This window comes from Sinohyriopsis cumingii, unplaced genomic scaffold (genome assembly GCF_028554795.1).
Source record: "Sinohyriopsis cumingii isolate HCF-2022 unplaced genomic scaffold, ASM2855479v2 utg000229l, whole genome shotgun sequence".
Classification (NCBI taxonomy): Eukaryota; Metazoa; Mollusca; class Bivalvia; order Unionida; family Unionidae; genus Sinohyriopsis; species Sinohyriopsis cumingii.
The window spans coordinates 8,427,193-8,443,457 of NW_028315879.1; the positions used below are offsets into that span (position 1 = coordinate 8,427,193).

A 16,265-nucleotide genomic window follows, 5' to 3' on the forward strand; every position below is an offset into this window, starting at 1 on the left:
ATATAATACTAAATCTGTTTAAAATGCTACTTGTCCACTGCATATAATACTAAATCTGTTTAAAATGCTACTCGTCCACTGCATATAATACTAATTCTGTTTAAAATGCTACTCGTCCAATTGGGCAAACATCTTGAGAATGTAAATTTCCCTTTCCCAAGTTCTAGATCGTATATATGAAAATGTGAGTGGAAAGGTTGAGCCCTGTAGATGCAGAGAAGCTTGGAATGTCATTTTGATAATTTACTTTAAGTAACATGTTGTTCTCGAAAACACTAATACTTGTTAACATTTTAAGCACCTTGCAGGCTACAGTATACCGTTTCCTCCAGTGGAACTGGTCTGAAGTGCTTTTTAGTTCAACATTGTCACAACTGTGGATATTTCCATAGCACAAACTATCTAATGCTAGGTTTTTAAGCTAGGGTGCAGTTTGCAGTTTCAACCATACCATGTAGATACTCTTAAAATCCAGTGACTGCCACTTTTCTGCTTCAATTGACAGGTATTTGGGTAGATTACATAAACCTAAATTACAACAAATGATTCAGAGTGGAAATGAACTGTGACCATGTTCATCTGCCACTACTATAGTGTAGGATGATTCTATTAATGCCAGATGTTGGGTCACTGGGCTGGTTTGAAGTACTACTTAAGCTAACCTTAGTAGCCCATTGTGTAATACATACAGCAGAGCCAGGCAGGGTATGAAGTGGCTAAAATAGGTCAGCATGTGGTGTTGTCCATTGAGAATATTACTTGTATTCTCTTGAACTCCAGTTTCAATGTCATCTCATGTTTGGTAAGCACTAAGTTTAGTTTGACAATCTGTCTTGACAGCTGTTACTAGCTGGTTTTGGGTTCCCTTCCAGTAATAAATTAGGTTAACCCGACCACAATATTCCTGGATTTTAGAATTACGAGGAGTCTGAATTAAACAATATACTCATCCACACTGACATACATATCATTTCCATGGTTACATAACAACTATCAACAGGATTTGAGCTGTCCCGTGAACATTGATGGTATTGTAGAGTGTATCACATTATGTGTGGTATATGTATGTATGTACATATAAGGGTTTAATGACACATCATTACAATCCTGGCTATATAAATGTATTTCTTACTTTGGTATAAGTTTGCAGAATTTTTAAAGTGTACAAGTGTATGCTTACTGCATCAGTGTTTAAACAGGTTTACATTCTAAGCTTATGTTTACGTATGCTACTAGGTGTCTTATTTCAACCTGGAAAGTTGACTAAAGTGAGAAAAATGTTGGTAAGGAATGTCAGATGATAAATTGCAGACTTGACACATTTTGGATGTCTTAGAGAATTATTCTATCCACTGCAACTAAATGAATCATTATTTTCATCTCTTGACTACATCATAGTAGTGGTGGTATTTCCTGATTTTTGTTTGCACGCTATGCTTATTTGTTCAATTGGAAAAATGTCAACTTTGATTAAGATTGTTATTCAGAGAATTGATAGTAGACTTGTCACTTGAGAATGCTTGACAAGGGTGGATTTGGATCTATATGTAAATGTGTACTCTTCAATATATCCAGTCAATATTAACTTTGAAACTTTCATAAGCAGAACATACACTTTTGTACTAATTGGATTACTAAAACTGTGTAAATTTGTGTTGTCAAACTTCAAGTGATGATTTTACCATCCACTAATTTATTGATCTTTGCACAGTTTTATGCTTTTATTTGTATTAATCGTTTAGCAACATATTCAACACCATTCATGTATCAGAGTAATTTTTGAGCATCTGAAAATTTGGCTGAAAGTCCAGAAATTTGAATCATTGCTTCTTAATGATGTCATATATGCCAAATGTACATCTAGGTAAGGCTGGTGTAGTGCATAAGGCTGGTGTGGTGCTCCACATATAATTTAGATTTATTTTGAGAAGTAAATTTAAGTCGTCATCACTATATATAATTAAATCAATAATTTATTACAGCTGAAATGTATTGTGTTCTGTTTATTGAAGCATACCCACATAATTACAAATGCTGGTCTTATGATCTCTAGACATTAGACAAGTGTCTCAGAAAACAGTTTTAGAGCCCTTGCCTTGTCTAAGTTGTTGCTGGACCATTTTTAAGTATATTGGTGGGCATCTGTATCCATACAGGAATCTTTTTGCAGGGATTTTAAAAATAGTTTTCCTCCATCCATGAAACATAATTCAATATGTGGATATATATTTCAAATACACTTTAAAAGGGTGTTGCTTCGATTAGTATATTTATAATTATACTGAAATGATAGGGGTTTTCAGTGGTAATTTAACCGATCATCCTTCACCATCCAATAAGGAAATCAAAACATGAAAACAGCAGGGCTACCATGTATTTTTATCAGACTGCATCATACCTTTTTTTGTATGCCCTCGTTGTTTTTTATTTGGAAACCACATACTTGTCGAAAAGATTTGAACAACTTTGCGGGCAGTTTTCATTGCCTTTGGACTGGGGACTTCAGTAATGTATAACCTCTGTGAAGTATTATCGTTTGGCTGACTATCACTACTAAAACAATCCACTCTCGCAATGCAAAGGTTTCTCCAATTTTGTGTGGACTGTTAATAAAGTTGCTCATTAGTTGCATGTCAAATCTTACTTAAGCTTGTTTTAATTTTATCACATTGCTGCTTATCCCCCACGTTAATGTTGATTATGTAAATCATTTGGCAAATAACAGTCCTTTCAAGTGCACTGGATCCAGCAAGGGATCACGTGTGTCAGGGATTGATTCAGATAAATGCAATAAACTGACAACGAACAGTGCGAAACTAGTATCTAACTAGCCTGAGCGCTTCTGAAGTCCCATGGAGTGCAGTCCAATCCAATTACAAAACTACCAATGGAAACTCCTGATACCGGGGGACCTATGCGGTTCAGATGGATATGCAGGACGTGGAAGGGAAAGCTTCAACCCTCCATCAAACATCCAGCCATTCCAGTATTCATTCTCCAAGGGGTAGACTTCAGCCCTTCTCAAGGCTATGAAAAATTTGCCATTTTATTTAAGAGATTTCAATTTGGCTTGAAATCTCGACTTGATAATACTGTGATGCCTAATATGTTCCTTTGACCACCGTTCTAAATCAAAACCAAAAGGCCTAATTTGACTTCAAACATTTTCATTTGGTCTCTTAGACTTTAATTTCTTTTGATTTAAAGTATTAATGCACATTTTGTGCATTTGGAATTAATTAAGATAGCAAAATTTAATACTTACATTCGAGACTCTAATTGCGATTGTGGCTTGGTAATTGGTAATAAGGAATACCCATTATATAAGTAACAGGGTTGAATATGGCAATATTAATTTGGGCATTTCAGGTACGTTCTGGCAGCCTTCGGACCACTCCTACGTGTCCTTCTTCTCCTACCTGCACGGACGTCTAAAGACGCAAGTGTGGGCCGACTCCCACTCGTCCATAATCAGGTCAACTAAGTAGCACACTTTGTGTGCATTAAAGCGTTGAGGGATGAGGCTCTTTCTTCGTCCCCCTTGAAAAATTTAATTAGTCCGCTATTGCGAAATTTAAATCGTCGCTCGTGCACTATGTGCTCATGCGATGCTAATCAAATCTCATCATCATCATCGTTCGCGCCATTCTACACAGTTTAAAAGAAGATGACCATGGAGTTGTCTAACAAGATAAAGGATAGTTGGTAATGGATGGTGGATGGCACCTATGTGGTGGAAAGGCTACAACGTGAATGGAGTTATCCAGTTACCAAAGATTTTGTGACAGTCAAGTGACCAGCCTGAAAGTAGTCAGGGATCTGGTCCAGGATATGATCAAAAAGGAAGTCAGAAAGTTACGAGGTTTCATTCAACTTCCGTCTGGAAGAGTGGGCAGCTTGAAGGAGGTCCTTGATAATGTGATGAAAGTAAGGTGTTTTTTTGGAACACATACTGTATTGGACAGAGTGGTCTTATGTGAAGTGGGGGCTGGAACAGTTAAAGAAAGCAGAAGAACTAATGAGGAAAGTGATGGAAAAAGAAGTGAAGAAGATAAAAGACAGGTGGTCTTAGGAAGGAAAGGGCCAAGAAAACAGAAAGAAAAAAGAGGAGTTTGACAGCCTAAATGAAAAAAACTGGATGAAGGTGCATTAGAAATTTAGATTGATGTGCCATCCTTACTGGATGCCAGAGAAAGAGAAAAAGAAGAAGAAAGGAAAGATTGACAAAGTTAGGAAATTTTGGAATAATTGGAAAAAACAGAAGAACCCAAAGGCCCTTTTCAGGGCCACTCATATGCCTCAAAAATATTTGCTTTCTTGCCTAAATTTATTTTTAGTCAGTTGTATAGTTGATTGTGCTTGTATACTGTATATTGTCTGTTCCATTCCTAGTGTTCCTCTATTAATGATAAGTCCCATTGTCCCTGTACTGGCCCAATACCTTTTTGACTGGATTGTCCCATGTCCCTATAAATCTTGTCCCTATACAGGCCCAAGGGGTTCTGTAATGCATTTTTTCATTGTCCCCAAAGAGCCGGTCCTGTATTTCCCATGTTAAATTCCCATTGCATTTCCCATGTTAAATTCCCATTGTCCCTAATCGTGCCCACGACCTTTTTGACTGGTTTTCCATTGTCCGTAAACAGCCCACTATTACTACTGACATCCATTATGGCCGTCATGGCAGACATTTTAAAATCTTGATATTGCTACTATTAAATGGAGAGTCAAATCGACATAGATTTTTCACCAGAAGACTTTCAGTGATGTAGGGTTAGACCCATATGAAAATGATGCCGATCAGACATTGAATACGGTTCCCATGGTGACGACTTTTTATACTGCTAGTTCTGAATGGCTGACCTAATCGACAAGTTTACACAAAATACTTCTTGCAATGTCTAGTTGGTTCTAAGTGAAAATGTAGCTAATCTGTTGTTGATCAGCTCTACTCTTGATACATCAGAAGAGTTAATGGAATATCCAGTGGTCATCACCCAACAGGTAAAAGACAACCATCAGCGACCAAATATTATTTTGTAAACATTGTCGTGATAATGCAAAAACAAACTATATGGATTGAAATGATAAAGATGCTAAAATCAGTGCAAGAACCTATTCTGTTTTGAGATTATCTTCCCCAAAGAAGTTAAATAGCCGTCTGAAATCACTCGTGCATTATTAGCTGTTCTAAAAGCTATATTTAATATTTGTAGATTTATATTTGGGTAAAAGCCATATTAACACAATTAGAAATCTGACAATTAGGCAGCCAGTGGGGCTACACCTAAAAAAAAACAACCTGTAAAAGCGAGTAATGGTCAGAATGAATATCTTCTAAAGTGGTTGGAAAGAAACTGCTTTCAGACTGGTTTTTTCAATGAACTTATTGCACATCCTCTTTTCCCTTTTCTAGCATGCCGGTCACTTAGTCATTTTTCTGGGTGGGTAGTCAAATGTTATTGCCCTCTGCCTATGGCAGAATTGCTAAATTCAGTGGAATGGTAAGTACTCTTGGCATGGAAGAGGAATATTTCGATATGATCGCTATTGCATGCAGCGCAAATATTTTATGTACTATTTGCAAAACATAAAAGTGAATAATTAAATAAGAGCAAGAAGGATAACACTTGCTGTCACTTTTTATCGGCAATTCCTTTGTGCTTTATATTTGATAATTTTATTTTTAATTCAAGGACACACATATTCACACTGTGCCTTTTACCAGCATGCAACTCGAGATCTATGGACCGCCAAATGACGTTATCCACAAGTCAAAATTCGACTTTCATCAGTATGCTACTACAAGAAATTTACCCAATTGCAAACAAAGGTTGATATAAATCGTAAAATCCTTTTAAACTGATCACTACAGGTTTATTACATGTAACAGGATAGACATATGGACATGCTTGTATTAATTTCAACATAACAGGTTAAAAATTTTAAAGATTTTACAATAAACCAAATATGTATATATGTCATTGTCTTTTTATCGTTGAAACCTAATATTCATTTCGAAGCCAAGAACATATTTGAGTCACGATAGTTTTATTTAGATGCACTCTCGATGATTATTCAAAAGTATCTCAAAATCGCATTTCTAATATAAACTATTTCCAAAACATATTCACAAAAAATTTTTTTTTTTTGTATTTTTGGGTTTAGATGCATACTACTTTGACTTTTCCTCAGTACAATGCATAAACCAGGATAAAGAACATTCTACTGCTGCAAAACATATTTTCTGTGTTAAAGATCAACATGGTAATGAGAGAGAGAGAGAGAGAGAGAGAAATTACATTGCTGTATCCCTAGCCTAATATCGAATCATTTCCCAATCAGCAGCATTCTTGCTTTCGATAAGGGGGTAAGGGCGGCAGAGAAGATGATACTATTATGAAAGTTTGCTTTCGAGATTTAACAATCTGTTTGAAGGTTTTTGACACTGCTATGATATTGCTTGTTGTAATTTTTAGCTCTCCTTCTTGAAAGGAATGCACCCTTCTGCTCTGTCACGGTGCATAAAGTTTCAAATAAACAGTACTAATCATTTTGAAAATATGTAAGTCTTTAATTTGAGAAACAAAAATCTTGTCTGGAATGAGGTTGAATTCTGAAACTTCCACTTGCCCTCTCGTCCTCCTTCCTTTTTTGAGTTTCATGGGATGTTTAACTTTTACCATTTCGGCCCAAATAATGATGATGATGATGATTTTAAGACTATGAAGAAGACAGTATGTCGCATGCCATATATGAAATGACTAGATCATATACCTGTTTACAACTGCTACTACAACTACTTAAAGTAAGTATTCAAAACTCGCTTCTTGTTATCTATTATCTATTGTAATAAGTTTCTTTTTCACGTTTTTGTCTGATGGATAGATGCATAAACATGTACCCCCTACAGATGATGTGTATGTAAAGCATTACATATGTAGATATTGGCCATGTAGATATACGTCCTTCATTACAAATAACAAGCACATGTCGTAAATAAATATGGATAAAAATAAAATAATGGATCAGTACCCTACTTTAAACAGTGATTTCCCTAGGAAAGTTATTGTTATCGCACATTTATCTCTGACTTACTGATTTACTGAAAACACGAATGGTAGTTTTTCTAGCAATTCTTTTATAAGGCTTTCTACCTGTTTTATGCTAAATTATAATGCAAAAATCGGTTAATAAAATTTCAATGGACTTGATTATGCACGTGACTAAAACGACATAGCCCTATTTCTATTTCGAAGAAAACGAAAGTGCTCTCAAAATGGCGACAAGACAACCTGAGTGCGGTATTTGTATGGACAGTTTTAAGAATCTTAAGGTAATATCATGTCAACATAGTTTCTGTTCCAAGTGTCTGGAGGATTATGTACGGGTTAACCTTTGCAACGGTCGATTTGATTGTCCCATCTGCAGAACAAATGTTGAATTACCCATTGAAGGTGTGCCCAGATTCGAAGCAAACGTTTACATCAACACTGACTACGCTGATAAAGAGGTAGATACTATAAGGCCTCTTTCGGCCCCAAAATGAACATGTTGATTTTATTTTTTAAAAATGGTTTTTAATCTCGGAATACCACGGGGAAAAAAAAAGTTTGAAAAGCTTGCAATTTTTTTTTTTTACAAAGTATTTAGATATGACTGTTTGGCTATAATATTGCTTCATATTGATTATAAGGAGACTGTTAAAAGTACGACTTTAAAAGAAAAATGAACTAATAAAATTATTCTTTGAATGAACAATGCATTTGTTTGTTAATTGTGCATGTTGGTTTATCTCTATGTTTATTGAGAGAGAAAGAGAGAAATAATGTTGTGCAAGTTGCAGTATCCTATGTCAGTACATTTTTGACTCCCACATTTTTTATTTGACCCCCAGTTCTGACACCAAGTGGTATTTTTTACCCTCGATTTTACACCCCTAGGGGATACACTGGGCTTTATTAAAATAACATAAGAGAGGGAGATTGTTGTTTTTGATGTTGTTGTCGGTTGCCTTCCTTCATGCCTTTTCTGTATATTGCTACTCTCATCTGAATAATCTGAATATGACTTGCTTTAAAGAATGCCTAAAACATGTTTAAACCTGACAAATTAAAAATATAAAGAATCTTTCTTACAAATTCCAAAGGCATTTAGATCTTAGTGTTGCTTACAGGAAAAGAAAATTACATTTTTCTGATGCTGTGGAGTATACTTTTGGGCACATATAGCGATGAACATGTTAAGGGAGGAGCTGCGAACACAGTTTGTTTTTATTGTTCTGTTTGTTAGCAATGAGAACATGTATAACACATTAGATGGTTACAAATACTATCTGCTGTCAAAAAGTTCAAATAGGTTCTCAACTTCACTGTTAGATTTTGAAAACTTCCATGTGTTTTGTACATTTAATTCATTTAGTGTGCTTGACCTTTGTCCATGATTGAGGGTAAAGTTTGTATGTGTACCTGCTTTTTGTATTGTTTTTAAGTTATAAATGAGGTTTACTGGGGTTTGAATTCAAGGCCTAGCATAGATTATGACCTTGGATGTTCCAGAAAACAAACTTGTTTATAGTTTGGGGTAATTTTTCTTTAGGATGATTTAATTTGTCAGAAGCAGTTATTGCGACACTGGTTAGGATGGGATGTAATTAATGTTGAGATCAAGAAGATTACTCAGTCCTCCTTTAACTATAATCCTGGAATCGTTTACCATTGTGTTTTTTTATAAGTTGAGACGAATTATTTATCTAAATTATTAATTGGAATTACAAAGTGCCAAATGACATTTTAGACTAAAATATTGCTTTGAGATTTTTGTGAATTCATTCAAGGACAATCTAGATTATATCATTGTGATGCATCAAGAATACTGGCACATAAGCACATTCAATGATGTTGGTACATTAGCACATTCAGAAGTTGGGATTCATTCGAAAATGCTCTATAATTCATGGTATTGAAAGCATCTTTTTATTTTTCATTTTATAACTTAAAGAATTAAATTATTTATTAATTATACCACAGTTATAGGTTTTGCTTCTTTCTGTTACTTATTTAACACATTAAACCCTGGAGGTTTTTGTCATTTTTGCCCAAAAATCAAGTATGAAACCTATTTTGAAAGCTATTTCTGGATAGATCCGAAAACACCAAATCCCCGGTGATATTTCAATAGCATACATTTTATGTCCCTTTCATGCCCCTTGTGATGGTTTTTAGCACCTCACTTGTAAAGTGCTTGCGAAGATGTTCTTTTTTTGTTTTCATCCCACCATTGTTGCTTGGGTTGAATGCAATTTGTAGCGCACGGTAGGCTATACAAGGCAGCGATAACTATTTGGAGGTGAAACTTGGCAGAACTGCTGACCCATGGGAAGATATTAGCAAGCTTTCTACCATACCCATATTGGCTAAGTTTAAAACATATTCAAACAGAGATGATTTGGCAGTGATCTGTAAATGCGAGCGCTCGATGTTAGCCAAATAGCCCCACCCTATCCTCATGCGAGTATTGCCACTCCTTCCTGCTGTGGTCCATTATTTATTGATTGCATTTCATTTCCATATTGAAGAATGTATGATTGTGTGGATCAAACAAACATGGCTGACTCCAACACTTTAAATTGGGGGAATGCTTTCTGATGATAGCAATGATAGTAATGAGTTTTGAAGTATATCATATTGCTGTAGCTGTAAAAGTATTGCTGGAAGTACAAGTGAGTGATTTTGAACCCTAAAATGATGTTGAATGCGAATCCCATGTACATACTAGATGGACAAAATTAGACTCCATACCGGTCAACTCCAGTGACAGCTATGATTTGGAATTAAATGAAGTAAAAGCTTTTCTCAAACAATTCAGCACTGAGGGATCTTGTGCAGCAAAACTAACTAGGACTCTAAACGTGTAACATAAATTTAATAAATAAGAATCTTAAAAAACTTAAAGAACTGGGACATTCATTTGATCAAAATTCCTTGGTCTGAAGAAGTGCTTGAAGATCATGTCTAGACACCCAGAGTAGAAACACTCCAGCTATAGCATTGAAACGTTATTGGAACAATTCAGAGATGAAACCTGTAAAATTGACTTGAAACGTGATATGGCAAACTTTATACTTGTGTACATAATGACATAGCTAGCTTACATTTTCTCTGATGCAGAAAGAAAACTACTGAAAATATGTTACATTAATATTTCAGTGGACTGTATGGTTTCCCAATGTCATAGTCTACTACCAAAACCTGGCCTAAGCACTCAGTGCTCGAGGTCACTGGGGATCCATATCCTTCAGTATTTCCATGACCAGTTGACCCACAATGGCCTTTTGGAGTCCCTCTGATAAAATCTGTCTCTTTCTTGGTCCATAGTGACCTAGCTGGGCCTTTTAACCAGCCTATAGAAATCTGAGCTTGTTCCATCTCAAGTTTCTGAATATGTGCAGATGAATGTCCTTATGAACTGAAGATTACTTTGTTTGCTGTGGGACAGAGTAGACAGAACTGGAAAACGCACTGGGATCCCCAGACAGACCAGATTTCTCACATTTCCACCACCACTTGAGCTGCTGCGCCGATCTTTACCAGTTTTTGTTCTGACTGCTAGTTCACACTACCAAACCACACTCTGTTCATGGATGCCTCAAATTTGAGATTTGGGGTTGAGCGCTCACTGGTTATGTAAGAAAGATCGTTATCTTGTCTTATACTCTGTCTACACCATACAGGTGGAGGGGGTATATGGTGTTCCTATCTCTGTATGCGCAAACACATCATCTATTGTTATGTCCATTATGAATTTAGTTTCTGCCCAGTTGGTACTTTAGAAGGATTGCAAGAATTGGAATCCAGTTTTTTTGGCTTAACAGTGACATTTTGGACTGGATGGATTACTTCCACTATTCTCGAACATACTGTACCTAAACGAGGCCCTATTTATTGTAGTAATGATTCTAAAAATGTTGAATGTTCAAGCATTATACACCCAACAACTTAAGATATTAAGGGTGGAGGAGTGTATTTTTCAGCCTTAGAAGACAAAAAAAAGCCCAGTTGATCTTTCCACCAAGCTTTACTTGAAATTTGAGAGTATTATAGACCAATGGAACTTAAAAGTAGGACACTGTTTATACACACACACATAGTTATTCAAAAAGAAAGCTGTCATTCTTACAAGATATGGTTTAATTTTTAAAACAATAACATCAAAGATGATAATAATGGTACTATTAATAATACTATTAACATTTCTGCAAGACTTTTGCAGTTAAATCCCTGGAAATTAATCAAGGGAAACCATAAATTCTTTTAATTTGAATTTTTATTTGCTGTTTAATTATTTCAGCCCACAGAGATGGAAGTTGCATCAGCTGTGGTAGAGAAACAAAACAAGGATCCTACTGAAGGTACCAAAAACCAAGACAAGGTTGTTGCTACGGAAATGAACCCATCACCACCTATTGTGAATGAGGAAGTTGTGGATACAGTGGATATTACCATTGAAAATGTGGATAGTAGTGATGTGAGCGTAGCCGTCGAAAATGAGAAGAATGAAAAGCTGAAGCTCAAGTACAAGTACAAGGAAGGTAGGACGATGAACTTAATAAATGAATTACAAATTTTAATGAAAGAAAATTTAATATGGCCAGAGTGCACCTGATACTTTCTGTGCAAAACAATAATCTCACTCACATGCTCATATGCCTTCACCTCCGTGAGGTAGATCACATTTATAAACATAATAAAATTGGTCAATTTTAAGACAGACTTCCATTGCTAGAACGTACAGTTTGACATAAACTTTTTCCATCTGATGGACTGATGCTGGCAGTGCAGCTGTATATGATGCAAGCGGTGTTGAAGTAAGATGTGGTAGACACTTTGACATAGCTGGAAAGGGTAGAGAGGAAGAGTCACCGCCAGGGCTGTAAATTTTATTCTTGCCGTGAATTCTTCCAGTGGATTCTTGAATATTTATTCTGTACAAAACTCATACTTAGCTTAAAGTTAATAAATTATAATTAACTAGTTCATGATGAGAATTCTAACCAATAAGCCTTTAGCTACTAGTCTCATTTTTGCCCCTAATAAAATATAGCTTTGATCAAGATAAGAGTTGACATTTTGATGCCATGAGCCTTTGAACTGGTCCCGGCTCGAAGCCTTTGTATTTTGACAGTATGTGGCTTTAATTTTAAAAATGTGCTTTTATCATTGAGCTTTCATATTAATCCATGCCCAGCCGTCATAAAGTTTCCACTAAGTACATTTTGAAGGCACTTGCACAGATGCAAGTCTCCCGAATTTTGAAGGCTCTTAGTAACTTGGATTGAAACTATTTTTAATAGTAGGATTTTTTTAAAGAGGATGTATGTTATCAACCATATTTAAAAGAAACAATAGGTCAGTTAGTAGAGCATTGGACTTACAAGCCAAGGGTAATGGGTTTGGTACCCGCCTTGTAACTTAGGTCAGTCTGGGATTGCCTCCATGGTGTCTTTGGGAAAGGTATTTTCATTGCATGATGTTGCCAGTGTTTAAAATGTTTCTAAAACCTGAAAAGAAGGAGGCGGGAAGTGGTATGTGGACATGCTTTTATTCTGTTTTGATCTGGTTTCAGACCAGTGGTCTCCGATCAATCATGAAGGTAAAAAGCAGTACGACAGAGACTTTCTTCTACAGCTGCAGAATGCCCCAGAGTCTACATTGAAGCCACTTGATCTTCCAGATATCCCAGACATCATTATTGAAAAGGTAAACAGAAGTTTAAACACACAAAAAATGTTAGCCTCGGGCATAGTTTTTGTACCATATATAACCTTTTTATGCCTTGTTTTGACTGCTGTATCAGTATTTACTTGTGATAAACTGCAGGAGCATCCCATCTCTACACTATTGAGTATGTAGATTGCTATATATAGTGAACACATGGCCTTGTGAAATAACTTGTGGCAAGAGTAAATATATCTGAAAAATGTGATTCTGCTTCCTCTTGTTGAAATAATGTTACCCATGTTCCATGTGGACAAAAAAGTGTACAATATAATATTTTTCTTAAATATTTCTTAAAGAAACTTTACATTGAATTTTATTTATGCATTTTACAGTTGGCTGCAGAGGATCTTTGAAGTTGTTTGTTAATTTACCGGATGGTTCTGAATTTCATTGCCAATTTCTTTACTTTCATAGCTTGTGTGCATGTGATTCTGATCATAATTGGTAGAGTTCAGGATTGTGAGTTCACAGAAGGGTGTATTATAGGCTGCAAAGCCAAAACATAGATACAATTGAAACTAACCAGGATAATGAAGAACTGCACAGGAATGTTTAATTATTGTCATTGGTTGATTTTGGATTTTGGTTTTTAAAAAAGGTTAATATAGGCAGCACTTTTTGCTGTTGTTTATGGATTGTCTTCTTTTATATACCTCCTCTTCTTCTGTATACACTGTTCTAATAGATTATGATTTGTTCTTAAAGAATGTCCCTAAACACGTTCAGGACCCCCCTCCCGAATGTTCATACTAATGGCAATCAACATTTGGGTTTTGGCTTTTAAAGAAAGAAAATGCATTTTTCTGATACTTGTGAATTCAACTTTTCTGAGCAACCATTGGTATGAACATTATAATGGATGAGATGTGGATAAATTGTATTTTTATTTTTGTTAGAGATGAGTGGAAAATGGAACACTTATAAAATCTGCATACATGTTAGATGTTTTCAAAAAGTATTTTGTTAAATGATACGCGTTATTAAATGTAATATTTTTGATAGCTGAAGATTCCCAGAAATTTAAGGTTTTGGATGAACATTTTTTTTATGTTGAAAATGAACTATTTATTTCACATTTTTTCATAATATTGTATATAATATTTTATATTTTTTCCAGCCCAGTTTACGACCTGCGAACAGAGATTTTGCAGAGGGCAGCAGCTTTGTGGACTTTACACCCAGATATGTATGGTCTGGTGGTCCAAATCGGGTATGTATTGTTACCTTTACTTGATATAATTGACAAACAGTGATGATAATTTGGTGTCGTGATCTAGGTGTCTGGCAGAATCATACCTATAAAGCCAGAAATGTCCCGTTACTACTAGTTTTTGTTCATGGTAATTTGTTGTAAACCATTCTGTAGTGTTTCTCTGTTACGAATATTTAGGTCATCATTCCCATTTAGAAGCAGAGGTGGCTCAACTATCATTAACATAAAGTACTGATATGGGAGCTGGGTGAGGAAACCTAGGGAAGAATGTACTAAAACATTTCAGATGACTGATATACCCGAAGAGAAGGTACATTTGTGTGCCTTTGTCTGGTTGTGTCAAATATATCGGTTAAATGTGACCATACTTGAGAATTTGTAACTGTTTGATAGATGTCTTTTGCAAAATCAATTGTTTTCAAAGTAACAGGTATACATGTATATTTTTTAAAAAGTTTGAAAGTGTCTGAACATTTGTGACAAATCGTCTATTCCTGGCTGTGAAAACTTGAGTTTATATTCTTTTATTCACATAGTGTTGTGACAAAATGTGATGGCTTTCTACTTGCAGACAGGTGGTGTCCCACGCTGGTCGAGTGGTCAGCGAGGTGGTGGTGGTCCTAGAGGAAGTGCAACTAAGGCAGAGCACATCAGCCTTTCAGTAGAAAAAGACATTGAGCTACATTGTGCCAAAGAGGCCTGGAAACCTGGGCATCGAGCTGAAAAGATAGATATGGGTGAGGTTGACATAAAGAGTGAAGTAAGTTCAACTTGTTGAAGATTATACTTCATTTCTTTTAATAATTAACCCAAATCAATTAAAGACATTTCAGTATTTTCTAAGTTAAGTAGCATAAAGCAAAAGCTTACCTAATTCCATTCTTGATTTGAATGGGTCAGTGAAGATAATTTGTTCAGTATTCATATGTAAAACACAATTCAGATTAATAACATTAAACTATGCTATACTCGCAAGAGTTGTATCATACATTTGCAACTGACCGAAGGCTACGTGTTCTGTTAGACTTGCCTTAATTGATCTTAATGATCCCAAAGTTTGTTTTCAGGGTGCAGTGAAAATGAAATGACTGTCTTTGATCTGTGCTGCAGGGCAAGCATCTTGCCAGAGTGATACAAAATTTAGCTCTGGACCAGGGGAAGGGGTTGATTCAGTGGAAACTAAATGTTTCAATGGCTTGTAAATTGACAAATTGTGAAATCTGCACGAATTAGGAATAATTTACTTTGTTCATGAATGAATGAATTTTGTTTAGCCCTATGGACCCCTTCAAAAAATAACTGATATTCAAATTCATACACCAATTTCCCGTGATCTATAGAGCTCATTTCCTTGTTGAACAAGATTGTCAACAAATCAATATTTCTTTGGCGTATGAAAAATGACTGTTGACATTGGTGGTTCATAGATTTGCTTTCTTCTGGTTTTGCCTGAATCATTCTGATTTCGGAAACAAAATTTCATACTCTTTATATAAATGTATGTATGTTTTGTGTTTTCTTAACAATTTTTTTTATTTCATGATTTAAAAGTTGCACGCTATAAGCCAACTTGTTTTGCGTTTTCTTTTCTCTCATCATGTGTTCAAAAGAATATGAGCAAAACTGTTCGAGCATCCCATCACGATATTTGCTTCCATTGCTTTATAGAGAGCATTGCCACATAGCGGTGACATCAGTCTAAAAGTGAAAGAATGTCAGCTGACTATACAAAAATGTGGACAACTAAATATGGCCAAGTGTTAAGCCAAGATGAAAATCAAATAGAAATACTTTGAGGAATATGTGTGAACATGACCCTGATGGAATCAATAAATTGCATTTGGGTGAAAGATATTGTTGCTGTCGGAGAGACATTAACATAAACTGTGGAGTCCTCAATGTCATAAAAAACATGTTTCTACTAATAAATCTATTACAACTGGCAAAAGCTGTGGAATCTAGTGTTAAAATGACTTCATCTTTTACGACTAATGCTAAATATGGCATAATAAATGCTGAAGTATTTTGTGCAGAATTTATTCTTAAACGTGGACTTCCAATATCTGAGGCAGATCATGCTGGAAAACTTTGTTCTCACTACTGCAAAAAAGTAAGGATCTGCCAGAACCAAATCAACTTGTATCATCCAGACTATGGGAAAGTCAGACAGCAGGTTGTATAAGGAATTGTATTCAAGCTCGCTACTGATACACTTGGTAGTATCAAGACCAGAACAATGATGGCAGCAGCTTGTTGTTGTTATGATGTGGAGC

The 16,265-nt window shown here is 35.6% G+C and overlaps 2 protein-coding genes across 6 annotated transcripts in view; both read left to right on the forward strand.

Moving 5' to 3' along the window:
• Positions 1-16,265, forward strand: part of LOC149774518 (uncharacterized) — a 643,609-nt gene that overhangs the window by 443,030 nt on the left and 184,314 nt on the right. For all 5 annotated transcript variants that reach the window (XR_016416846.1, XM_089945254.1, XM_089945255.1 and 2 more), the window contains 3 exons: positions 11,350-11,590; positions 12,625-12,758; positions 13,897-13,989. Coding sequence is in view for 4 of the 5 variants with exons in the window: in XM_089945254.1 (XP_089801380.1) it covers positions 11,350-11,590; positions 12,625-12,758; positions 13,897-13,989 (468 nt within the window). In the remaining variant the exon portion in view is untranslated. The remainder of the gene's footprint in view (positions 1-11,349; positions 11,591-12,624; positions 12,759-13,896; positions 13,990-16,265) is intronic.
• Positions 14,546-16,265, forward strand: part of LOC149774524 (eukaryotic translation initiation factor 4 gamma 1-like) — a 53,107-nt gene continuing 51,387 nt past the window's right edge. Inside the window, exon 1 of the mRNA XM_089945284.1 lies at positions 14,546-14,752. Coding sequence (XP_089801410.1) covers positions 14,546-14,752 — 207 coding nt within the window. The remainder of the gene's footprint in view (positions 14,753-16,265) is intronic.